The sequence below is a fragment of the Trachypithecus francoisi genome, unplaced genomic scaffold (assembly GCF_009764315.1).
Source record: "Trachypithecus francoisi isolate TF-2019V2 unplaced genomic scaffold, Tfra_2.0 Lachesis_group13, whole genome shotgun sequence".
In the NCBI taxonomy this organism is placed as follows: Eukaryota; Metazoa; Chordata; class Mammalia; order Primates; family Cercopithecidae; genus Trachypithecus; species Trachypithecus francoisi.
Window position 1 is genome coordinate 38,140,094 of NW_022681458.1, and position 27,834 is coordinate 38,167,927.

The 27,834-nt window shown below is 37.3% G+C and overlaps 1 protein-coding gene across 1 annotated transcript in view; it reads right to left on the bottom strand.

The window, feature by feature from the left end:
• NBEAL1 (neurobeachin like 1) overlaps window positions 1-27,834 on the bottom strand; it is a 226,958-nt gene that overhangs the window by 48,749 nt on the left and 150,375 nt on the right. Inside the window, exons 36-44 of the mRNA XM_033230659.1 lie at window positions 25,743-25,867; window positions 19,869-19,995; window positions 15,101-15,249; window positions 14,037-14,170; window positions 11,429-11,533; window positions 9,224-9,319; window positions 8,382-8,506; window positions 5,896-6,036; window positions 370-500 (exon numbers count right to left, since the gene is read on the bottom strand). Coding sequence (XP_033086550.1) covers window positions 370-500; window positions 5,896-6,036; window positions 8,382-8,506; window positions 9,224-9,319; window positions 11,429-11,533; window positions 14,037-14,170; window positions 15,101-15,249; window positions 19,869-19,995; window positions 25,743-25,867 — 1,133 coding nt within the window. The remainder of the gene's footprint in view (window positions 1-369; window positions 501-5,895; window positions 6,037-8,381; window positions 8,507-9,223; window positions 9,320-11,428; window positions 11,534-14,036; window positions 14,171-15,100; window positions 15,250-19,868; window positions 19,996-25,742; window positions 25,868-27,834) is intronic.

A 27,834-nucleotide genomic window follows, 5' to 3' on the forward strand; every position in this document is an offset into this window, starting at 1 on the left:
GGTTAATAGACCTGTAGTCAGCTGATGGTTAGTCTAAATCCTCACCTTATCTAACTCAAACACTTTTAACCTAAGTAGTATATATAGCTGAAATAGCATATGGTCATTTTTGCTTCCCTAGTAAACACCGTACACTATAGTCTGATAAATTCTCTTAATAATTCAAATTTGACCCCTTTAGCTTAGTTCCCTATAGCACTTCCCTGGAAGGTAAGACTCATACCATTAGTTCAGCCCTGTCACTAAGTAATCCATAGACAGAATGAATCTTAAATAATCTACAGGATATTATAAAAATGTCCTGAAAGACATTTTTGAGGCTCCTCCATTGGGACCTACTAGTCAAATTTTTAATCCCCTATTTCTTACGATTTTGATTTTCCAAAAACTCTGGGAAATAGAAGAATTCAGGAATAAGTTCTTTCACATCATATGGATTATCCATGAGAGCTTGCCAGGTTGCAGGAATAGAATGGAACTGTCGATCTGCACAGTCAAACCTGAATGTAGAAATTAAAAGAGAATGTAAATATTGAATGAAATCAACAATAAGACATGAAACAAAACTTTTAGATTCCCTTCAGGGTTCCTAATGATTAGAGGTACTGTTTTCTTTTTTTTTTTCTTTTTTTTTTTTATTATACTTTAAGTTCTAGGGTACATGTGCATAACGTGCAGGTTTGTTACATATGTATACTTGTGCCATGTTGGTGTGCTGCACCCATCAACTCGTCAGCACCCATCAATTCATCATTTATATCATGTATAACTCCCAATGCAATCCCTCCCCCTGAGGTACTGTTTTCTAAATCTTCCTCTTTAATGCCTACACATACAATTTGCTCTCATTATGATAATCTCATAGTTGTCAGGAACTAAATACTCTAATTTTAATCACCAGTAGCACCTTAGTTGAACTAGTTGAAAACCAAATCACACTGGAGAAAAATTTCACATAAATTAAATATAATCTTAAGAGTCTTTTTAGGGCCAGGCGCGGTGGCTCACAATTGTAATCCCAGTACTTTGGGAGGCCGAGGTGGGCAGATTTCCTCAGGTCAGGAGTTCAAGACCAGCCTGGCCAACATGGTGAAATCCCGTCTCTATTAAAAATACAAAAATTAGCCAAAGGGTGGTAGCACACACCTGTAATCCCAGCCACTCGGGAGGCTGAACCAAGAGAATTGCTTGAGCCTAGGAGGCGGAGTTTGCAGTGAGCCGAGATCGTGCCACTGCACTCAACCCTGGCCGATAGAGCAAGACTCTTTCTCAAAAAAAAGACATTTTTGCTGAATAAAATTTATTATAGAAAGTGAATGTTATTTCAATATTTGAAAATCACAGAGTATAAATATGATTATAAACATTATAGTATCAATATACTTGGTTAATAGGTCTATAGGAATGATGCTGATTTAATCACTGATATGTAAATATTTTTACAAACTCTTCTGCTTAAAACCAGAGAGTGAGTTAGGGAAATAGCTCGGTGGCTAAAGCTTTTATGTTTTACTTGCATAATCTATTGTCTTATTTTAATATTATTTTTAAATTAATTTTATGTATTTACTTATTGTAGAGATGAGGGTCTCACTATGTTGCCCAGGCTGGAGTGCAGTGGCTATTCACAGGCACCATCATAATGTGCTGCAGTGTTAAACTCCTGGCCTCAAGAGATTCTCCCACCTCAGCCTCCCAAGTAGCTGGGACTAAGAAGCCCAGGCCTGCTTCTGGCTTAATTTTATTTATTTAAATTTAATCATGGGCGCTGCGTCTACAGTAGGTGAATGAAGCTCAAGTGGATATGCTGCAAATGTATTATGCTTTCCCTAATAAAATAACAGTATAAATCCCTTCTGTTTTATTTCATTTGATATTGTTTTCCTGGATTTATTAAGTATTTAATGGCCTTGAGTCTAAGGTAAGGCTATGCTACAAGGAAAAAAAGTGACATTAATGACCAATTTGCCTGTTGTTTTTTACACCTATTTAATCTTGGTTTGAGGCAGAGTTGATCTTAGCAGAATTTCGAATTTAATTATAATTTAATTATAGATATCAGACCATCTAAAACATTATAGTATATAGTATATTCAAGAAGAGGTATAGTTTTGAGATAAAATTAACATATCATATAAATTGCTTGTTTTAAGTGGATAATTCAAGGGTTTAATTCAGTATATTCACAGTTGTGCAACTATCATCACAATGAATTTTACAACATTCTCATCACTCCAAGAAGAAATGTTGTACCTATTAGCAGTCACTGTCCATTCATCCTACTCCCACCCCTGGAGACTGCTAATGTATCTTATATCTCTATGCCTATTTTTATTTCATTTTGCCTATTCTGACGATCTGTCTGTTTTGGACATTTCATGTAAGTCACGTAACATGTGCCCTTTTGTGTCTGGCTTATTTCATTTGGCATAATGTCTTCAAGGTTCATCCATATTACAGCATGTATCAATACTTCATTCCTTGAATTCATTCATAGCCAAATAATATTCCACACTGTATGGATATATCACATGATTCATTTATCAGTAGATGAACACTGGTTTGTTTCTACTTTTTGGTTATAAATTATACTGGTATGGCCGGGCTAGGTGGCTCATGCCTGTAATCCCAGCACTTTGGGAGGCCGAGGTGGGCAGATCACTTGATATCAGGAGTTCACGACCAGACTGGGCAATATGGCAAAACCCCATCTCTACGAAAAACACAAAAAAATTACTTGAGTGTGGTGGTGCACACCTATAGTCCCAGCTACTTTGGAGGCTGAGGCAGGAGAATTGCTTGAGCCTGGAAGACGGAGGTTGCAGTTAGCTGAAACTGAGCCACTGGCACTCCAGCCTGGGTGACAGAGCGAGACTCTGTCTCAAAAAAAAAAAAAAAAAAAGGCTGGTATGAACTTTTATGCACAAATTTTTGCGTGAATACATGTCTTCAATTATCTTATGTATGTATATAGAAGTGGAATTTCTAGGTTATACAGCAATTCTATATTTAATTTTTCTTTTTTTTTTTTGAGATGGCGTCTTGCTCTGTCTCCCAGGCTGGAGTGCAGTGACATGATCTCGGCTCATTGCAATGTCTGCCTCCCGGGTTCAGGCAATTCTCCTGCCTCAGCCTCCAGAGTAGCTAGGATTACAGGCACCCGCCACCATGCCCAGATAATTTTTGTATTTTTAGTAGAGACAGGGTTTTACCATGTTTGCCAGACTGGTCTTGAATGCCAGACCTCAAGTGATTTGCCCACCTCAGCCTCCCAATGTGCTGGGATTACAGGTGTGAGCCACCACACCCAGCCCTCTATATTTAACCTTTTGAGGAACTGCCAGACTATTTTCCACAAAAGTTGCACCATTTTACATTCCCATTGGCAGTATTTATAAGGGTTCCAATTTCTCCACATGCTCTTCAGCACTAGTTATTATTTGTCTTTTTTATTATAACTATCATAACGGGTATGAAGTGGCATCTCGCTGTGGTTTTGATTTGAATTTCCCTGATGACTCATTGCTGTTGAGCATCTTTTCATGTGTTTATTGAACATTTGCGTATCTCCTTTTAAGAAATGTTTATTCAGATCCTTTGTCTATTTTTTCATTGGGTTGTCCTTTTATTATTAAGATATAAGAGCTCTTCCCCCTCCCTCTTTTTTTTTTTTTTTGTAATAGAGATGGGTGTCTCTCTATGTTGTCCAGGCTGAACTTGAACTCCTGGGCTCAAGCAATCCTTCTGCCTCAGCCTCCTGAGTAGCTGAAGTTATAGGTGTGTATCACCTCACCTTGAGTGTAAGGGTTTTTTATATATTCTAGGTACAAATCTACAAGTCCTTTATCAGATATAGTTTTCATTTCTTTTATTTTCTTTTTTTTTTTTGAGACAGAGCTTTGCTGTGTCACCCAGGCTGGAGTACAGTGGTGCAATCATGGCTCACTATAGCCTCGACCTCCTGAGCTCAATCTATCCTCCCACTTCAGCCTCCCAAGTAGCTGGGACTACAGGTGCACACCACTATAACTGACTAATTTTCTATTTTTTGTAGAGATGGGGTTTTGCCTTGTTACCCAAGCTGATCTCAAACTGATGGGCTCAAGTGATCCACCTGACCTGGCCTCCCAAAGTGTTGGGAATTAAAGGCATAAGCCACCATGTCTGGCCAGTTTTTACTTTCTTGAGGGTGACCTTTGAAGTATTACACAATCTATTTTTGAAGCTTTGTAAAAAATCACTTAGTCATAAAATTATTAAAAGCTGAAAAGACCCAGTGATACTTTATTGCATCTTTTTTTTTTTTTTTTTTTTTTTGAGACAGTTTCACTCCTTTACCCAGCCTGGAGTGCAGTGGCACAATCTCAGCTCACTGCAACCTCTGCCTCTCACGTTCAAGCAATTTTCATGCCTCAGTCTCCTGAGTAGCTAGGACTACAGGCGTGCACCACCATGCCTGCCTAATTTTTTTGTATTTTTAGTAGAGATGGGGTTTCACTATGTTGAACAGGCCAGACCAGACTGGTCTCGAAATTCTGACCTCAGGTGATCCACCCACCTTGGCCTGGAATTAGAGGTGTGAGCTGCCATACCTGGCCTGCTTTATTGCATCTTATGAAGAGAAAAGTATCTTCTATCCGATACTTTAATAATAACATTCCATTGTATGGATATATCACATTTATTTATTCATTTATCAGTAGATGGACGCTGGTTTGTTTCCACCTTTTGGTTATAAATTAATCTGGTATGGCAGGGCACAGTGGTTCATGCCTGTACTCCCAGAACTTTGGGAGGCCAAGGTGGGTGGATCACTTGAGATCAGGAGTTCAAGACCAGCCTGGGCAATGTTGGCAAAATCCCATCTCTACCAAATATACAAAAAAATTACCTGGGTGTGGTGGCGCACCACACCACACACATCTCAATGAGCTGAGACTGCACCACTGCACTCCAGCCTGGGTAAAGGAGTGAGACTCTGTCTCAAAAAAAAAAAAAAAAAAGATGCAATAAAGTATAACTGGGTCTTTTCAGCTTTTAATAATTTTATGTCTAAATGAATTTTTACGAAGCTTCAAAAATAGACTGTATAATACTTCAAAGGTCACGATCAAAGGTTACATGGTACATGTAAAATCTGGGGATGTTTAGTGATCTTAGAGCCAGAGTCTCTTCTTGAAAGCCAAGGCTCATTGTATATAGACAGAAATAAGGAACCCAGGCTAACTGTAAGAGATAAAAGCTACATGGAAAGAGAACAGAACAGGCAATATTTACGTAGCTCTGGATTGGGTATGGAAGGCAAAATGGTTGTTAAAGAATAAGGCAACATGGAGACAAAACATGTATAAATAGGGAGCTATGTGGAGGATTTATTAAGGAACAGAAGATTCATGGAAAAGCTGGTTTCCTTAGGATTAGGAAAATGTACAACATAGGTACGTTATAAGACCCACAGTGTAAATACAGTGGTACAAAGACTTGTTTGAGCTGCTGCAATAATATAAGAGTCTCTTATTGCTCCTCCTTCCATTCCTCATGATACATATTTTTAGGACTACACAGGCATAGGCACTGGCTTGGTTTGACTCTCTGGTGATGCCTTAGATTTAGCTCTAAATCAGATCTAATTATAAATCTCTGGTAGATTCCTCAAAACAGTAAGAATCACAAAGGTACACTGGAATAACACTGATAAAGGAATGCTCCTTAAGTCACTGTGTGAGTCAGTTTGAGTGACTCATTCTCAAACTAGCTTATCTATTTTTAGCTGAATCAAAATTTAATACAGGAGAATAAAAAAAGACATGTTACACAGTACATGACATGAAGGCAAACAGTTTTCAACACTAACATATAGTCATAAAAAAACAGCTTTTTTTACTGAAAACATACCTTCCACTCTGAAGTTGGATGTGGAGCGTGGTGAATGGTTCTACACGAATAAGATAGTGCATGACCCCCGCAGAATTTGAATAGTGAGTACCATAGTGAAACTTATCAATAGTTCCCATAGGATCCTCAAAATTTTCATATCTGTGGGGAAAAAAATCCTAAAGTTTTATAACCACAATAATAAAATACATAAGGGGGCATAAGTTTGTATTTTATTTCTGAAAACACAAACACAAAATTTCTGATGGAGTTTTTAAAAAGTCCATCCTTCTTCATATGACTCATTATCAAACTCTGTATTCATATCATCATTATACTATACTAGCAAATGAAAAAAGTTTTATTCCTTAATACTTTTTTCTGAACAACAAAATATCATAAATACTTAATTCTGGAATAGTTTTTATTTGTTTTTATTTTATTTATTTATTTTATTTTATTTATTTGTTTTTTTGAGACAGAGACTCACTCTGTTGCCCAGGCTGGAGTGCAATGGCATGATCTCGGTTCACTGCAAGCTCCGCCTCCTAGGTTCACGCCATTCTCCTGCCTCAGCCTCCCGAGTAGCTGGGACTACAGGTGCCCATCACCACGCTCAGCTAAGTTTTTATATTTTTAGTAGAGACAGCATTTCACCATGTTAGCCAGGATGGTCTCGATCTCCTGACCTCGTGATCCGCCTGCCTCAGCCTCCCAAAGTGCTGGGATTACAGGTGTGTGCCACTGTACCCAGCCTGGAATAGTTTTTATTACGCAATAATAATACATGTTCATTGTAGGAAAAATTAGAAAACAGAATTAAAACAGAAGAAACGTAAAATCAACTATGATTCCATGTCCCAGAGATAATTAACACTAATTTTTTGGTGAATATCTATCTATCCTAATGTATAAATTAATATACAAATTTTTATTTTACATAAAAGTGCTATATATATTGTTCATAACTTATATTTTTCATTTTACAATTTTCTACGGACATCTTTCCAAATGACTGAGTAGTCTATTTTTAACAGGTACATAATACTGTATAGATGTACCACAATTTAACTGTTTCTTTACTTTTTAGACACTTAAGATTGTTTCCTTGTATTTTTTGTTTGTTTGTTTTTTGCTAGTATAAAGCACTGTGATAATTAGACATCCTTTTGTGGCCAAGATAACAGGAAAAATTTAAAAAAAAAGGAAGAACCAGTCAAGAATTGTGAAAATTAATACCTAGAAACCTAAAGGTAAAATAAAAAAGGGATGGTGGATAGGAAAAAGGCCTGAACCAGATTATTACCAAAAGATATATAGTGATTCTTCAAGGTCTATCACTGATACATGCGTAATTGGTCTGAATGGTGACATCTGAATTAGTGTGTATAAAATCTAAATAAGAATAAAAGATTTTTGTAGGCCATAAACATTGAATTTCAAAAACCAAAATAGTAATGGGTTCATTAAACTGGGGCCAATTTCCTTTTATATACTAATCATCAATACTCAGGGGAATAAAAAAGTTTTCAGTTCAAAGCCATTTGTATTTATGCAAAAATGTACCACTAAAATGTAAAACAACTTGTATCTTTAATTACCAACAAAATAAGTTATTTTTATATGAGTATTTCCTGTAGAACACTGTTTTAAAAAATTACAAAATCTTCTTTCGGTTATTATCAGAAAAAAAAGTCTGACTAATGGCAGTGATGGTATACATATATACCCAGCAAAGTTCCACTGGTAAATCAAATCAAATCAAATATTAAACATCGTAAAAATCCTAGGGAAGGTTGCAAAGAAAAAGTAGGAAAAAAAAGTACCATCTACTTTCATATCAATCTATAACTAAGTTAATTTGTAAAATAGTTTTGTCCTTATTATTAGAATTCAAATCTCAAAAGTCATCCCTAAGTTCACAGGGAGAAAAAGGGACATTCAAATCAGGTTATTCTTTTGCCTGTGGGCAGCTTGCTTCGAAAAAATTAACTGTGAGAAGTTGACAGGGTAGATTCATAAACAGAACTATAAAAATTTCTTCTTCTTGTCAAAATGACATGTTCTAAATTGTCACACATTCACTCTTCTTTATTCACATTATTACTGAAAACACATCAGTGTAAGTTGTATATCTACCCAAATATTATATTAGACAGATACTTTAATATGTTTGATTATTAAGTTATAAAGTTTGAAACATCTGGGAAGAAAAATTTCAAGAATTTATTACTCTTTAGCACATACTTATTACATGGTAAAAAGAAATTCTGAGCAATATCAGTTTAAATTTGGTGATGAAGGGAAATCAACACAAGTATAGTCAAGACTTCTGAAGGGCAACCAAGATATTTTCAAGAAAACTTAGTGAAGTAATGCTCAGACTCTGATTATCAAAAGTAGTAGTACGGTAAAAAAAAAAAAAAATTTTGGTTCGCCATAGCAAAAAATCAATACAAATTCAAAGAAGCAATGTGTATTTTTCAAAAGGAATAAGAAGTACTTACTTTTCTCGCATAGCTTTGGCATTTTTTTCATTAACTACCCCAATTGGTTTGGAAAGATCTCGAAATACTGCAGGGTTATTAAGGTCCAATTCTTCTGAAGTATAATCTTGTAAAATCCAGGGAAACTAAAAGAGCCATAATTTACAATTTAGACATTCCTTCCTAGAGAAGCTAATATCCTCATATCTAATATCAAATGGTTATCTAAAGACAAAAAGGGATAGTCTCTAAAAATATTTTTCCCCTGTTGTAAATATCCACTCATCTTTAGTTCAATAACCAGAAGCATTATTTCTTATAATTCCACTGGGATATTTTACTTTCTTTTTTTTTTTTTTTTTTTGAGACAAAGTCCTGCTCTGTTGCCCAGGCTGGAGTGCAGTGTCATGATCTCAGCTCACTGCAACCTCTGCCTCCTGAGTTCAAGCAATTCTCTTGCCTCAGCCTCCCGAGTTGCTGGGATTACAGGTGTGCACCACCATGCCCAGCTAATTTTTGTATTTTTAGTAGAGACGGGGTTTCACCACGTTGGCTAGGCTCGTCTCAAACTTCTGACCTCAGGTGATCCACCCACCTTGGCCTCCCAAAGTGCTGGGACTACAAGCATGAGCCACTGCACCCGGCCCCACTGGATATTTTCAATGAAGTGAAAGAAAAAAGGATTTTACTTAAATTACTTTTCATGCTTATATACTTGTTGAAAATAACTGGGTAGAAAACATACAGAAAGGCCAAAGGGTTTTTATACTTTTTTTAAAAAAAAGTAAGTATTATATATATACTTCTGTGATTTATAAAAATGTAGGGCAATTCTACATTTATAAGGTTTATACAAAACTTACCACAGGATACTGTGCAAGGTCATTATAGGTTCGTCCTGCCATTGTATTTATTTGAATGAGGTAGTCAAAATTTGATATCTCTCTGTTTACCCATTTCTAGACAGCACAAAAAAGAGCAATATCAAAATTTAAAAATCTACATCTCTTAGATATTGGTAGGTATTATTGACAATACCAAGAATGGGCTAAAAAAAAAAAAAAAGGTACAACAGGGAGATACATCAATATATGTTTCCTAAATTTACTTCTTTTAAAATATTCATCTCTAAAAAAGGAACAGAAAATTCAACATAATTTTATACCACAGTCTAGAAGGTCTTGATAAAAATTCTTTCCTAAAAAAAAAAAAAAAAAAAAGACTTGTCTTTTCTTCAATTAAATATTTTACTTGAATACGTTAACATTTTTATTTTATTTATTTATTTCAGAGAAATGGTCTCACTCTTGTCACCCAGGTTAGAGAGAAGTGAAGCAATCATAGCTCATTACAGCTTCAAGCTCCTGGGCTCAAGCAATCTACCCGGCTTAGCCTCCCAAGCAGGTAGGACTAAAGGCATGCCCTATTATACCAGCTAATTTTCTAAACTATTTGTAGAGATGAGGTCTTGCTTTGTTGCCCAAGCTGGTCTTAAACTCTGGGCCTCAAGTGATGTTCCTGGCTTGACCGCCCAAAGCACTGGGTTTACAGGCATGAGCCACCATGCCCAGAATAAGTGGATTAAAATTTCAAATTTTATTTTATTATTTCATTTTTTAATGATTTTTTTATTTTGGAGGCAGAGTTTCACTCTTGTTGCCCAGGCTGGAGTGCAATGGTGTGATCTTGGCTCACTGCGATCTCTGCCTCCAAGGTTCAAGTGATTCTCCTGCCTCAGCCTCCTGAGTCGCTGGGATTACAGGTGCCTGCCACCACACCCAGCTAATTTTTTGTATTTTTAGTAGAGACAGGGTTTCACCATGTTGGTCAGGCTGGTCTCGAACTCTTGACCTCAGGTGATCCACCCGCCTCGGTACTGGGATTAACAGGTGTGAGCCACTGCAACTGGCCTAAAATTTTGAATTTTAGAAGGACTGTTCCACTTTGAAATTTTTGTTACAAACTGAAATTTTCATAAGTATGCATATTAAAAAATACTATCTTGATATATTAAAACTATCCAACTATTTTAGTGAAACATTACATTAATTATCCTCAGAGGATACTTAGGCATAGCCCAATTGTTCTTGAGTGCCAAGTGGAGGGATCAGCACTTAAAGAATAAAATTTACTGCAGAGGCAACAGGAAATGTACTTTATTAAATAAAACTTTTTTCACTGGCAATAGTAAAGAATTGCTGATGGGTCTTGAATAAGGGCAACACTTAAGAAAGATTAATGTGTATGTGGGAGGAAGGAGAGAGCCAGGAGGCAAAGACCCTGATTAAGAGACTATGAACAGTCCTGGAAAGCCAAAACAATGGCTTTCCTTTGCATGCTGGCAGCACAAATCCAAGTGACACGGGGATATAAATAAGGATATAATTCATGAGAGCATTAATTCACTTTGGCTGGTAGGAGAATTGGCATTTTTTGGCCCTTTCCAGGCCCTTTTTTCCTTTTTTTTTTTTTTTAAACCTCATGCATTGATTACTTTTATTATTAAGATTTTAAAACCCATGTTATTATTATTACTATTATCTTTTGAGACAGAGTCTCGCTCTGTCACCCAGGCTATACTGCAGTGGCTCAAATCTTAGCTCACTACAACCTCCTCCTCCCTGGTTCAAGTGATTCTCCCACCTCAGCCTCCTGAGTAGCTGGGATTACAGGCGCCTGCCAACACGCCTGACTACTTTTTGTATTTTTTAGTAGAGATGGGGTTTCACCATGTTGGCCAGGCTGATCTTGAACTCCTGACCTCAGGTGATCCGCCCGCCTCAGCCTCCCAAAGTGCTGGGACTACAGGCGTGAGCCACTGCACCCAGCCCTATTTTTTAAAAAGAAAATTATTGACAGATACACCCATGAACTGAATGATACAGAAGATGGCAGGGACGGCACTGTCTGTGTGAGGGAAACAAAGGAAGATTCAAAGATAATTCAAAAGATCAGTCTGAATGGAAGAACAGTAGTTGTAAAAATCAAAGGAAAATAATCAGAAGAAGTCAAGTCTTACTTAAAATGAAGAGCAGAACAGTTCATTACAGACTATTACAATTTCCTACCTGTGTCAATCCTGATGCTTTGAATAACTCCTGTGGTGATCTGCTTCCATAATAACTATTTGGAGAATGAAGTGACAACAGTCTGCTATATATTTTGTTTCTAACCTATAAAAAACAGCATTTTATACTTTAAAAATGAATCAAGACAAACTTGGAAGATTATGGTAGTTACAATAGCTGTACTGAGAGACAATTCACCCTTTTAAAGCATACAACTTAATGTTGTGCGTGTTGTTTTGTTTTGTTGAGACAGTTGCTGTCGCCCAGGCTGGGTGCAGTGGTGTGATCTTGGCTCGCTGCAGCCTGGACCTCCCGGCTCAGGTTGAACCTCCATCTCAGCGTCCTGAGTAGCTGAGACTATAGGTGCGTGCCCCCACTGCCCAGATAATTATTTTTGTATTTTTTATAGAGACGGAGTTTCACCATGTTGCCCAGACAGATCTCAAACTCCTGGGCAACAAGCGATCCTCCCACTTCAAGTTCCCAAAGTGCTGGGATTATATGTGTGAGCCACCACACTTGGCCCCAGTGTTTTTTTTTTTTTTTTTTTCACTATATTCAAACAGTTGTGTGACTGTCACCATTATCTAACTTTAGAAATTTTTTATCACCTCAAATAGAAATCCCATAGTCACAAACAGCTACTTCTCAACTCTGCCTCCTTCCCATTCCCTGACAACTACTAATCTAATTTCTGTCTCTATGGGTTTGCCTGTTCTGGACATTTCATATAAACAGTAGATTATGGTTTTAATTTCTCTATTGTACTTGCTGAAATCAAGCCACGTATGTTTTACAAAAGTTATTGTGTATCATGGAAGGATTATTAGACTTTGAATTAGAAAACTTGCTCAAGTATACTTCAAGTTTAGTTCTGCAATTTACTAATCATCTTGGCAAATAAATTAATTTACTAGTCTCATTTGTAAACTAAACATAATATCTATCCTTATACTACTGTGAATTATTCAGGGCTATACAAATGCAAAATTATAAAATTCACTTATAGTTTCTTCAACTATTAAAAAAGGAATAATGGAATTTGCCTTCTTTTTTTTTTTTTGAGATGGAGTCTCACTCTGTCACCCAGGCTAGAGTGCACTGGCGTGACCTCGGTTCACTGTAACCTCTGCCTCCAGAGTTCAAGCAATTCTCCTACCTCAGCCTCTCGAGTAGTTGGGATTATAGGTGTGCATCACCGTGCCCAGCTAATTTTTGTATTTTTAGTAGAGATGGGTTTCACCATGTTGGGCAGGCTGGTCTCAAACTCTTGACCTCAAGTGATCCAGCCGCCTCGGCCTCCCAAAGTGCTAGGACTATAGGTGTGAGCTATCGTACCCAGCCAGAATCTGCCTTATTTATTTATTTATTTATTTTGGAGACGGAGGAGTTTCACTCTTGTTGCTGAGGCTGGAGTGCAATAGCGTGATCTTGGCTCACTGCAATCTCTGCCTCCTAGGTTCAAGTGATTCTCCTGTCTTAGCCTCCCAGGTAGCTGGGATTACAGGTTATGTGCCACCACGACTGGCTAATTTTTGTATTATTAGTAGAGACAGGGTTTCACCATGTTGGCCAGGGTGGTCTTGAACTCCTGACTTCAGGTGATCCACCCACCTTGGCCTCCCAAAGTGCTGGGATTACAGACGTGAGCCACTGTGTCTGGCCAAATTTGCTACATTTAATCTCATGGTTGTTATAAAGATTAGATACTTTATACAAATATGCTTTAAAGACAATAAAGTTATACAAACACCCAGTACTTAGCAGGGGCAGACTTAGTTTAATTATATGACACAGCTTTCCATAAAACACATGCTTTGTATTTTCCTATGAAGGAAAACTTTCTTGTAACAGTAAAAAGACTTCCTTTTGTAAAACTAGAAGAATGGTCTTTAAACATCTTAATCAAATCATCAATAAGTAAACCTGGGTTCCACGGAAGAATGGAAAATTAGTTATTGTGTGTGCTAATGTGAGTCTTCTGAAAAGCAGATGCCAAGATAGAATTAAAATGCAAGCATTTTACTAGAGGAGATGACTGCGAGAGAAAATGGGAGAGCTATGCAAGGTGGGGAGAGTTGTCAAACTGTAATACATGTCTGACCTCAAGTGACTGAGAGAGGGAAGGAAGGACAGGCCCAAGCATTCTCAGTAATGAGCCCAAGCTTACATAGCTAGTAGTGGAGACAGTACTTGGACCCTGGTAGTCTGGCTTTAGAGCATACGCACTTAACAACTTACATTACTTAAGAATTTACTATATTCCTAGAAGAAACAGATTCCTCATTATTTTTGAATTTGAAACCAATCTAATTTACTAAATCTACTCATAGCTAACATATTGTATATTACATCACAAGTGAATGTAATGAGGCACTGAAAATTCTACTTTATCTAGCCATATATATAAAAACTGAACTTCCCCAAAACTCAAACATAAGTAAATCTCAACAAAAATTCACACACTGATTAGCCCCCAAAGTATATATTTTTTCCTCTAACATTTTGTCTTGACAAAAGAATACAGCCCAAAGTTCCATTAGCGCTCACTAGCTGGAAACTTATTTAAAGCCAGTATTTTGGGATTTCCTGAAACCACAGTACATACCTCTTTTTTGAAATTGAGAAAGTAGTTGGATTGGTCAACATGAAAAATCTCAAGAGCTGATCTTCTTAAGTTGTAACGCCGGAGGTGAATCTCTCGAATTTGAGAATGAGGCCACTTGAAATCAAAACCTACTCCTGAAAACAGAAGAAATCTTGTGACTGATATACCATATAAAGTTACTCATGCTATGTAGAAAATACCTCTTAGTTCTTGACAAAAGGTTTTAGGAAAAAGGAATTCAATTTCTATACTATATAAATCATTTGTTAAATGTGTTGGATATTTAAACTAGTTCTTTCAAAATTATTTTAAAGTTCTATAACTATTCTACTACCTTCCCATTAGAATGCAAGATAATTCTGAATACACCTCAGAAACAGTTTTCCTTTTCTCTGTATGTTGGTATCTTAGATTTAATCATTCTTTTATTATCACATAAAGGATGACATAAGAAGCCTATAGGAATAAGTACACATACAAAGGTATGATAAAATGAAGACTGTATTAGGCTGCATGTGGTGGCTCACACCTGTAATCCTAGCACTTTGGGAGGCTGAGGTGGGCAGATCACCTGAGGTCGGGAGTTCGAGACCAGCCTGACCAACACGGAGAAACCCTGTCTCTATTAAAAAAAAAAAAACAAAATTAGAAGGGCATGGTGGCACATGCCTGTAAGCCCAGCTACTAGGGAGGCTGAGGCAGAAGAATTGCTTGAACCTGGGAGGCGGAGGGCTCAGTGAATCGAGATCGCACCATTGCACTCCAGCCTGGGCAACAAGAACGAAACTCCATCTCAAAAAATAATAATAATAATAATAAACACTGTATTTTGTAACTTAAGTTTATAGCAATTGCCTCTAGCCAAACCCTTAAAAATGCATTGATAATTTTTAAAAAGCATTCCCTTCCACTTGGTGAGTAACAAATTTAATCCCATACTGACTTTCCATTTCTCCTTTTACATGATACACAATTCTGTCTTACTGTGTTCTTCTCATTCATGATTGATAAATTGGATACTTAATTATTGAACAGCAAAAGTCATTTTTTCCAGAACTCCTCACCATCTTCTTTTTCAATGCTGCCATCATAGAAGTAAATGTGTTGAGTAGTGATTTCTAATCTGCCAGGAATTACATCAATTATTGTAATGAGTTCACAGTCTTCCATCAATACCAATTTTTCTTTTTGATCCTGTTCTTCCTTCTCATCACTGCAAAAACAAAAAGCCAATAAACAGAAAAATCTAACCATTTATTTTTCTTAAATAGAAAAAAATACCATATTTAAATATAAATCTCTCTGTTTTTACTTTTTTTTGAGACAAGGTCTTGTTGCCGTGGCACAATGTCAGCTCAATCACCACAACCTCTGCCTCCCAGGCTCAAGCAATCCTCCCACCTCAGCCACCAAGTAGCTGGGAATACAGGTGCATGCCACCATGCCCAGCTAATTTTTATATTTTTTGTAGAGATGGGGTTATGCCGGCCGGGCGCGGTGGCTCAAGCCTGTAATCCCAGCACTTTGGGAGGCACGAGGTCAGGAGATCGAGACCATCCTGGCTAACATGGTGAAACCCCGTCTCTACTAAAAAATACAAAAAACTAGCCGGGCGACATGGCGGGTGCCTGTAGTCCCAGCTGCTTGGGAGGCTGAGGCAGGAGAATGGCGTAAACCCAGGAGGCGGAGCTTGCAGTGAGCTGAGACCCGGCCACTGCACTCCAGCCTGGGCGGCAGAGCGAGACTCCGTCTCAAAAAAAAAAAAAAAAAAAAAAAAAAAAAAAAAAAAAAAAAGATGGGGTTATGCCATGTTGCCCAGGCTGGTTTTGATCTCCTGAGCTCAAGGGATCCACCCACCCTGGTCTCCCAAAGTGCAGGGATAATATGCATGAGCCACTGTGCCTGGCCTCAAATATAAATCAGTTATCTGTCAAATTAATGTCCAGGAAAGGATATTTGAATTACCCTCAAGAAATATTCTGCATATCAAATTACTTAAACAGTGTCCAAATATTTTTATTACTCAATGATTCAGTTTTATTAAAAATAAGCTTTACATCCTTATTTTATACGACCCATTATAATAAAACACAGTGACCCTGTAAAACAACTAGCAGAGGACAGTTGAAAAATAAGGCAATATTGGTCATGTCTTTTTTTTTTTTTTTTTTTTTTGAGACGGAGTCTCGCTCTGTCGCCCAGGCTGGAGTGCAGTGGCCGGATCTCAGCTCACTGCAAGCTCCGCCTCCCGGGTTCACACTATTCTCCTGCCTCAGCCTCCCCAGTAGCTGGGACTACAGGCGCCCGCCACCTCGCCCGGCTAGTTTTTGGTATTTTTTTTAAGTAGAGACAGGGTTTGGAGCCCAGGCTGGAGCGCAGCGGCGCGATCTTAGCTCACTAAGCTCCACCTCCTGGGTTTATGTCATTCTCCTGCCTCAGCCTTCCGAGTAGCTGGGACTACAGGCGCCCGCTACCACGCCCGGCTAATTTTTTGTATTTTTAGTAGAGATGCAGTTTCACCATGTTAGCCAGGATGATCTCGATCTCCTGACCTCGTGATCCGCCCGCCTTGGCCTCCCAAAGTGCTGGGATTACAGGCGTGAGCCACTGCACCCAGCCCGCCTGGGCTATTTTCTTAGAGAGAGGGTCTCACTATGTTGCTCAGGTTGGTCTCAAACTCCTGCCCTTTAGTGATCCTCTTGCCTCAGCCTCCTGAATAGCTGGGATTATACTTGTGAGCTATAGCATTCAGCTGGATCGGGGGGCTAAAGACAACCTCTAACCAATGACTGACCACTAAGGTATGCTGACCCACAGACAATCCCTACTAGGCCAGGTTTTACAACAAAAAACAAAACAAAACAAAACCCAATGAATAGAGACGTCATTGGCAACACACAGCAGGTTAAAACAGGCTCCACAGAATTAGTTCGGGGAAGTAAACAAACAAACAAAATCACAACAGTAGCAACCATAACAGAGGGAGATCAGAAGCCAGATTGGCTACAATTTGTTACCAAAAGTGTATAGTTTTTAAACAAAAATTATGAGAAAACAAAGAAAAGGGAAAGTACGAGCCATAAACACAAAAGCAATAAAAAGAAACTGTCTCTGGCAGGCCTCTGATGTTCAATTTAACAATGACTTCAAAGTAGCTATCATAAATACATCAAAAGAACAATAGGAAACTATGTTTAAAGAAATAAAGGGAAGTATAGCAATGAAGCTAATCAAATAGAGACTATCAATAAAGAGATAGAAATTAAAAACATTTAAAAAAAGAACCAGGCCGGGCATGGTGGCTCACGCCTGTAACCCCAGCACTTTGGGAAGCCATGGTGGGCGGATCACCTGAGGTCAGGAGTTCGAGACCAGCCTGGTCAACACGGCCAAACCCTGTCTCCACTAAAAGTACAAACATTAGCCAGTCATGGTGGCAGGCGCCTGTAATCCCAGCTACTCAGGAGGCTAAGGCAGGAGAATTGCTTGAACCTGGGAGGCAGAGGTCGCAGTTAGCCGAGATCGCGCCACTGCACTCTAGCATGGGCGACAAGAGTGAGACTCTGTCTCAAAAAAAAAAAAGGGGGGGGGGCAAGTGATTTGCATAGATATTCTCCAAAGTAGATATACTAATGGCAAACAAGCACATGAAAAGATGCTCAACATATTAGGTACTAGGAAAATGCAAATAAGATAGATATGACTTCAAACCATACAGGATGGCTATAATGAATTTTTACAAACCCACAAGGAAAATAACAAGAGTTGAGGTAGATGTGGAGAAATCAGAACACTCATACATTGCTGGTGAAAATGTAAAATGATGAGGTCCCTGTAAAAAACAGTTTGGTAATTCCTCAAAAGTTCAAACAGAATTATATGATCTAACTATTATACTCCTCAGTAGATACCCAAGACGACTAAAAACTTATGTTTGCACAAAAATTTGTACAGGAATATTCATGGAAGTACTATTCATAATGGCCTAAAAGTAGAAACAACCTAAATGCTGACTGATGAATGGATAAGCAAAATGTGATTATCCATATTTTGGACAACCATAAATGGTTATAAATGGAAAATTATTTATAATATTATTCAGCCACAAAAAGGAATAAAGTACTCTTATATGCTATGACATGAATGAATCTTGAAAACATTATTCCAAATGAAAATAAGCCAGACACAAATTGTAGGAGTTACAGAAAATTTCCAAAGTAGGCAAATCCACAGAGACAAAGTAATTAGTGGTTGCCAGGGTGTGTGAGAAGGGGAAAACTGGGACCGACCACTAAAAGGTACAAGATTTCCTTTTGGGGTGATATAAATGTTCTGGAATTATACAGTGGGGATGGTTGTACAAATTTGTGAAAACACTAAAAAATCCCACTAAATTGTGTGCATTAAAAATGGTACATTTTATGTTTGTGAGCTATATCTGGATTAACAAAAATAAAGACCTCCCTGGATAACAAAAGGAGAGTTTGTGGCAATCAGACTTTCCTTATTAGAAATACTAGAGGGCTGGGTGCAGCGGCTCACTCTCTGATGGCCTATAATCCAAGCACTTTGGGAAACCAAGACGGGAGGATCATGTGGGCCCAAGGGTTTGAGACCAGCCTGGGCAATACAGTGAGACCCTGTCTCTGCAAAAAAATTTAAAAATTAGCTAGACATGGTGGTGTGCCTATAGTCCTAGCTACTCAGGAGGCTGAGGCAGGAGGATCACTTGAGACCAGGAGGTGGAGACTCCAGTGAGCTATGATCACACCACTGCACTCCAGTTGAGGTGACACAGCAAGATCCTGTCTCCACAAACAAACAAACAAAAATACACACACACATAACAAACACACAAAAAAACTAGAGAAAGTCTTTTAGGCTGGAAGGAATTTTTATCAGATGATAAACGAATGCACACACAAAGAAATAAAGTGCACAAGTATGATACTTGATAATTATGTAGCAAACATAAAATAAAGTATTAATAACATACATTTGTGTTCTTCCTATAATTCATTTAAAGATAACTGCATAAAACAGCAACTATAAAACTATATTGCTGAACTTACACAAAGAAATGTAATATGACAGCAGTAACACAAAGAGGAGATGAGGAAATTAATATATTTTACATTTCCTTAAAGAAAGTTTTTGAAGTACAAATTAAAAATTTTAAAATGTATCTAAGGCTTTTCAGGTTATCTGTTTCTTCTTGAGGGAGGCTGGGTAATTTGCATATTTCAAAGCATTTGTTTCATCTAAGCTGTCAAACTTAGAGGCATAAAATCATTAGTATTATTCTCAATCATTTTATTATTTGTGGCATCATCTCCTCTTTCAATCCTAATATAGGCAATTTATGTTGTCTTTCTTTTAATCAGTCCGGCTACAGGTTTATGTGTTTTTGCTTTTTGTTAGTTTGTTGTTTGTTTTTAATAACCAGGCTTCGATGTTTTTAATCTTTCTGTTTTTCTCTTTCACGAATTTCTGCTTTTGTCTTTATAATGTTCTTTCTTTTGCTTAACAGTTTATATTTTGTTCTGTACATTTCCATCTGAACACAGGTATAGCTGAATCTCACAAATTCAATGTATTGCCTTCATTATCATACAGTTCTAAATACTTTCTAATTTCAAGGTCCAGTTCCATGTTATCCCAGTTCTAAGAAGCCTTCCTCAATAATCTCAGTACTGATAAAATCCTAACAGCTGATACAGCATTAACTGTTGGACCCTGAAAATACGTGGCGTTAGAATTTCAAGCAAATCTTTTCCACGATTTTGCAATCCCCTTTCTCAGAACAAAATAATTTTTAATATTTATACGTACACATTTACTCTAGCTGATATATCCTCTTCAGGAAGGTCTAATTTATCCTCCTCCATATCACTAACTTTTACTTGTTTCACTGCTTCCAAAAGCAATGCATCACTGGAAGGCTGTGAGTGTTGGATACCTGTTTTAAACACAAAGTATCTATTAAACATAAAGTAAAAAACATTATTATAGCCCTTCTGTAATTTCTGACTGCTAATTATGTTCCTGACTGTTAGATGATAACAATATGTATATAGTAAAGATGGTACTTTGATTTAGAGTAATCCTTGATGTTTGACGGTAATTTTGACAACTACTATTCATAAGGTAAAAAGAATAAATGTTTTAAAAATAATAGTATCTATTTTTAATAATGGTATTATTTGTTTCAGAAATATGCCAAGTAGTCTCTTAATTTATATTTAATTCTAAAAGTTGCCAATAATTAAGTCAAAGGAAGAAATATTCTAATTGTATTAATGTAATAGAACCATTTTTAACATGCATTTGTACTAAAGCAAAACTAAGAAAGAATATATGATAAGTTGTCTTTAATCGGGAAATAATACACAGACCAAGAGCTAAAGTGTTTACTTTCTGGACCACAAGGAATTTAATATATAATTCTGAGGCATATATATGCAATACATGTAATGTATTTTATAAACTAAACATCCTGCAAAAAGGCAGGTCTGGTATAATGAAAAGAACATGGTCTATGAAGTGGTGAACCTAGATTCAAATTTAGTTTTGCCATTTAGTAAGCCATATGGCCCTTCTGAATGTATGTTTTCTAAATTGTAAAATGGAGACTTCATCACAAGGTTGTTAGGCATATGCAAGGTAATACATGTGAAACATCTGGTACACATTAAATATAAAATAAATGATAACTAATATTATATATTTACCTTCCAACTATCTGATTGAAATAAGAACTGTAATACAAATATATGAATAATTTATAGGACTGAAAAAAATTAACACACTTAACTATGAATAAAGACATTTCATTTATGGCAAAAATAATTCATATAAAATACATAAATAACACAACACTGCAAGTAACTATAAATAACAAAACACTATAAAGATGACAAATCCCCCCTTAGCTTCTCAAATGATACTGTTGCTCAGACATAAGATGAATCAACCTAATGTACAGTTGCATTTTTCTGTGTAAATCTGTTTGATCATACCGTCTTCTATATTGGGAAGTAGTGATTCACATTTTCCCTAGAACAAGTCAGTAACTATTTCTACTGAACATGTTTTTTCATGAGGTCTAATTTATCATTAAAACATTTAATTAACAAAGTACATAACAATGCAGTAAAAAGCGAAAAGAAGGAAGCCTAGGTAGTCTGATACAAATAGGAAATCGACTTTAGATAGATGTATGGTACTATCCCGTTAACAGTATGAATTGAAAATCTGATGGAAGATTGGTGAAGGATGGAGAATGAAGGATGGACTGCAGCAAGGAGGCCAGCTGGGAAGCTACTGTAAGTTTGGAGAAAGCACCAAGCTAAGCCATGGCAATAGCAAAGGGAATGAAAATAAGGAAAAACATTCAAAGGTTATGTAAGAGATAGAATCAACAGGACACAGTACCTAAAGAGCTGTTATATGTAGGGATTTCAGAGAGATGAGGAAAGACTCATGGATAATATGGATTTTAATTTCAGCAGCTAATATATGGAGATACTGATAACTATAATACCAGATAGAAGAGAAGCAGAAACTAGGGTAAGGAATACACATACGAGAAAAGAGAATAAATTCAGTTTCAGAAATGTCATAAGGAGACTGTGGAACAGGTATCCCAACAGGCAGTTTCTAGAGTTCAAAAGGAAGGTTGGAACTAGAAATACAGATGGGAAAGCAGCATTACATATATAGTGGGGAAGCCATGAGATCACTCAGGAAAAGCACAGGTAAAGGCAAGAGGCTAGCAATGGATCTGGGAACATCATCATTTAAAAGTGTGCAGGAAAACAGTTTTAGAAAAAAAGACTAAAAGTTGGTATAAAAGTAGGAGGTTAAACAGCAGAGCTAAGAAAGAAATATATTTACAGGCTGAGTGAGATGGCTCATGCCTGTAATCCCAGCACTCTGGGAGGCTGAGGTGGAAGGATCACTTGAGCCCAGAAATTCGAGACCAACCTGGGCAACAGAGGGAGACCTTGTCTCCACAAAAAAAGTTTAAAAATTAAAAAACTAGCTGGGTGTGGTGGTACACATCTATAGTACCAGCTGCTCAGGAAGCTGTGGCAGGAGGATCACTTGAGCCCAGGAGCTCAAGTCTACAATGAGTGGTGACTGCACCACTGCACTCCAGCCTGGGTGACAGAGTGACATCCTGTCTCACAAAACAAACATACAAACAGGAAAAGAAAGAAGGAAAGAAATATACTTACAGAGGAGGATAACCACTAAATGCTTCAGAAACAATGGAAGCAGGGTGAGGACTAAAAATAAGTTGTTAAATTTGTCAATCAGAAAACAGCATGTCTAATAAAGAATTACGGACAAAAAAAATTTTTTTTAATCAAATTTTTTTTTTGGGAGAGAGGGTTTTACTGTGTTGTCCAGGCTGGAATGAAGTGGTACAATCATGTCTCACTGCAGCCTCAATCTCCTGGGCTCAAGCGATCCTCCACCTCAGCCTCCCAAGTACCTGGGATCATGGGCGCGCATGACCGCACCCAGTTGACTTTTAAAATTTGTTTTGTAGAGATGAGGTCTCATTATGTGGTCCAGACTGGTTTCCAACTCCTGGGCTCAAGTGACTCTTCTCCTTGGACTCCCAAAGTGCTGGGATTACAGGTATGAGCCACCACACCTAGCCAAACCAAACTCTTTTTCTTTTTTGAGACAAGGTCTCACTCTGTTGCCCAGGCTGGAATGCACTGACACAATCATGGCTCACCATACCCTTGACCTCCCGGGTTCAAGCGATCTTCTCACCTCTGAGTAGCTCCAACTACAAGCATGTGCCACATGGCTACAAAACATTTTATTTTATCACTATGTTGCCCACACTACAAACCAAATATTTTTACTGATACATTTAAGAATATATTCTTTTTGACTCTTCAAATTCCCTAATTTACAAGTGGGTGTGTTCCAAAAGATGCTTCATTAGTCAGCTGTTTGAAATTAATAATGGATTTTCCATCCAAAATAATATTTTAAATCATGGTTAGCTTTGCAGGTTAGCCCATAATGAAAACACTATTCTATACATCTGCAATGGGTTGCTTATAAAAAGCAGTATTGGGGTAAGTAAAACAAAACAAGATAATATTTTAAAAAAAGAATACCATGAATTCTGGCAGTTAATGAAAATACTCTATAGACAAAACTAAGGAGTAGGTAAAACATTTTGCAGTTAATTCTGAAGTATATGTCAAAGAACTTTAAAGATTTTAAAGACTGATGCCATTTGTTATGATTTCCAATTTCACCTTGAAATATATAAATTTTTTTTCTGTACAGTTTTATTGTCACTATTATACTTGTAGCAAATTTTTAAAGTGAGAGAAACAAACAAAAAGAACAACTAAGACTAAGAAGGGACATAAAATTACATCTGTGTGCATGTGTAGAGGGGTGAGAAGGAGAAGAAAAAGCAGAGGGAACTTTATGGAAGGAGATTTCTTGGCAAGTCAAGAAAATAATATGGAACACTATTCCTTTAGTAACTATTAAGGTCATTTACCAAAAGATGTTTGTTGGGTGTTAATGATAGTTACATCTCAAAGAGTAGAGAAAGATACTTACAGAAGAGGATACAAGATTCTTTCAGAGAAAAAGCTATACACAATTGGCTATTGCTATGTAAGATAACACTCAAAGTTAGTGTTTATATCATGGACAGGGCCATTATTTTGAATTAAGGAAAATCACTTACTGTATCTGATTTATTTCAAAATGTAAGACTCTAAATGGCAAGCATCATGGCTCTCTTGATTCATTTTATGTTTTGGCCATTCATTCATTTTATGTTAAGGCAATTAAAAAAAATAAGACCTCGCCAGGCATGCTGGCTCACGTATGTAATCCCAGCACTTTGGGAGGCTGAGGTGGAAGGATTGCCACTTGAGCCCAGGAGTTCAAGACCAGTCTGGCAACATGGTGAGACCTTGTCTCTACCAAAAAAAAAAAAAAAAAAGCTGGGCATGGCATGGTGGCACGCATTGGTAGTCCCAGCTAATCAGGAGGCTGAGGCAGAAGGATTGCTTGAGCCTAGGAGGCCAAGGCTGCAGTGAGGCATGTTCAAGTCTCTGCAATCTAGCCTGGTCAATACAGGGAGACCCAGTCTCAAAAAAATAAAAGTAGTTTAAAAATAATATCTAAAAGTTGGTACTCATGTCATCTAAAACTACAACATAATATGCCTATGACTACCAATGATTTGTTGTTGTTGTTGAGAAGGAGTTTTGCTCTTGTCACCCAGGCTGGAGTGCAATGACGCGATATCGGCTCACGACCACCTCTGCCTCTCGTGTTCAAGTGATTCTCCTGCCTCAGCCTCCGGAGTAGCTGGGATTACAGGTGCCTGCCACCATGCCCAGCTAATTTTTGTATTTTTAGTACAGACAGGGTTTCACCATGTTGGCCAGGCTGATCTCGAACTCCTGACCTCAGGTGATCTGCCTGCCACGGCCTCCCGAAGTGCTGGGATTACAGGCATGAGCCACCATGCAGGCCTAATGATTCTTGATAAACAACATTTTGGGGTATTTCACAGACCTATATTAAAAAAGGAAGAGATGACAAGTGAGATAGTTATAAAGGAAGGGCTTCCTAAAGAGTTGCAGAAACCCCTTAAGATCTGTTTTGAAATACTGTCAGGCTACATTTTTGTTTGTTTTGAGACAGAGTTTTGCTCTTGTTGCCCAGACTGGAATGTAGTGGCGTGATCTCAGGTCACTGCAACCTCCGCCTCCCAGGTTCAAGCGATTCTCCTGCCTCAGCCTCCTGAGTAGCTGGGATTACAGGTGCCGGCCACCATGCCTCGCTAATTTTTTGTATTTTTAGTAGAGACGGGGTTTCGCCATGTTGGCCAGGCTGGTCTTGAACTCCTGACCGCAAGTAGTTTTTTTTTTTTTTTTTCTAGAAAAAGGCATTGACCAATCTAAGATACTAAGGGTCTAGAGCTCTACAAAAATAGGTTATAATAAAAGGCATAAAAGATTGCTAAGAATTCTAGCTGAGTTCGGTGGCTCACACCTGTAATCCCAGCACTTTGGGAGGCAGAGGTGGAAGGATCACTTGAGGTCAGGAGTTGGAGACCAGCCTGGCCAACATGGTGAAACTCCGTCTCTACTAAAAATACAAAAATTAGCCAGGTGTGGTGGCGTGTGACTGTAGTCCTCGCTACTCAGAGGCTGAGGCACGAGAATTGCTTGAACCCAGGAAGTGGAGGTTGCAGTGAGCTGAGATTGCTTCACTGCACTTCAGCCTGGGCAAGAGAGTGAGACTCTGTCTCAAAAAAAAAAAAAAGAAAAAAAAGAAAAGAAAAGGATTGCTAAGAATTCTATCTAACATTAGTATTAGCCTCAGTCTTGATGAGCAAAAAAACTAAGAGAAAAGAACACTGTTTCATTGCAAGAGACATAACAGTTGATATGAAGTACAGTATACTTTTATAATTAAAGTTTTTTTCTTTTAGAAATTAAAATCAATGGAAGTATTAAATTACCTTGGATTTAGGCCAAATGTAACAGGACTAAAAACATACAGTCATTTAAATATTAATTATAAAATGTCACCCTTCCTTCATAAGTAAACACATTTAAAACAATGAAATAACAATCATCAACCCCAAGAACACTCTCATTATCTTCATCAAATAATTAAACGGTCATTGGAACTCACCCAGATTATCTCTCAAGGCACTAGCTTCCTCATGGGTTTTGAAATTATAATTCGGTACCAGCTTAAGTCTCATGCGGGAATAATTCTCTACATTAGCTAGCTTCCAATGAATTGGATTCTGTTTCCTAAGAATATTCATAAGCAAACAAGTAAAATTATTTAGCTTAAGTTACAAAGATTGATTTAAATACTGTAAAAAAGTATCAGGTACTTTACATTTGTTTAGTACCATTTTATTTTACTTTTATTTTTTAGAGACAGAGTCTCATTCTCTCACCCAGGCTGGAGTGTAGTGGCACAATCTCAGCTCACTGCAACCTCTGCCTCCTGGATTCAAGTGATTCTCGTGCCTCAGCCTCCCGACATAGCAGGGATTACAGGCGTGTGCCCTTATGCCCAGCTGATTTTTGTAATTTTAGTAGAGATGGGGTTTTGCCATGTTGGTCAGGCTGGTCTTGAACTCCTGGCCTCAAGCAATTTGCCCGCCTTGGCCTCCCAAAGTACTGGGATTACAGGTGTGAGCCACCACGCCCAGCCTGTTTAGCACCATTTTATAAAACTGTTCACATTTTTTATTTCATTTAATCCAAATAACTCTGATAGAACCAAAGTGAGTACGCGTAGCTGTACTTTATACATGAGGATTCTAAAACAGATTAAATAATTTGCCCAAGGTGACATGAGGTTTACAGGTAGCAGAAATAAGATTTGAACATTGACTTTTAGACTTACAGCTTGATACCTTTACTCTTTCACTGTTAAATGGGAGTTCTTAACTAGCTATACAGATGGTTTATATTTCCAATAGTTTTCAAAATAAAAAATAATTTTACTACAAATAAAGACAATATAATTGCAAGTGGACAAAGATCTACATATAAGAGCTAAAACTATAAAACTCTTAGGAGAAAAGGTAAGGGTAAAACTTCATGACCTTGGACGTGGCAATGGTTTCTTAGATATGACACCAAAAAAAAACAAAAAGCAACAACAAAATAGATTAAACTGGACTTCATTAAAACTAACAACTTTCCTGTATCAAAAGGGCTGCTATTAATAAATTGAAAAGACAATCTACGTATCTGAAAATCATATACAGGATCAGGGTCTATTATTGAGTATATACATATACATATATTTATATATACACTCTTACAATTCAACAACAACAAAAAATCAATCTAAAAATGGGCAAAGGACTTGAGCAGACATTTCTTCAAAGATGTAAAAATGACCAACAAGCACATGAAAAGATGCTAGACATCATTAATCACTAGGAAATGGAACATGAAATCATAAAATACCACTTTACTCCCACTAGGAGGGTCATAATAAAAAATCAGGAAATGACAAGTGTTGGTAAGAATGCGGAGAAATTGGAACCCTCACACATTGCTAGTGAAAATATAAAATGATGCAGCTGCTGTGGAAAGCAGTTTGGCAGTTCCTTAGCAAATTAAACACAGAATTATCATACAACCCAGTAATTCCATTCATAGTTTATACTCAAGAGAATTAAAAACAAGTGTTCAAACACTTGTACACAAATGTTCCCAGCAGCACTAATCAAAATAGCCAAAAAGTGGAAAACAACCCAAATGCCCATCCAACTGTTGACTAGATAAAGAAAAGATGATATATCCTTATAAGAGAATACTATTCAGCCATAAAAAGGAATAAAGTACTGATACATGCTACTACATAATGAAAACATTATGCTAAGTGAAAGATGGCAGACACAAAAAGCCACATATTGTATGATTCCATTTATATGAAATAAAAAGAACAGGCAAATAATACAGTCAGAAAGCTGATTGGTGGTTGCTAGGGGGTGGGACAGAGGATAATAAGGAGTGACTTTTTAATAGGGACAGTATTTCCTTTTTAGGTGATAAAAATGTTATGAAGTTAGACAGTGGTGATGATTGTACATTATGAATATACTCAGTGCCAGTGAACTGTACATTTTAAAATGGTTAAAAGGACAAATTTTATGTTATGTACATTTTACCACATTTTTAAAAGGGCTGTAAAAAAAAGAGATAATATAATTAAGCAAAACAGAAGTGACTGAGGATCAATTAAATGAATT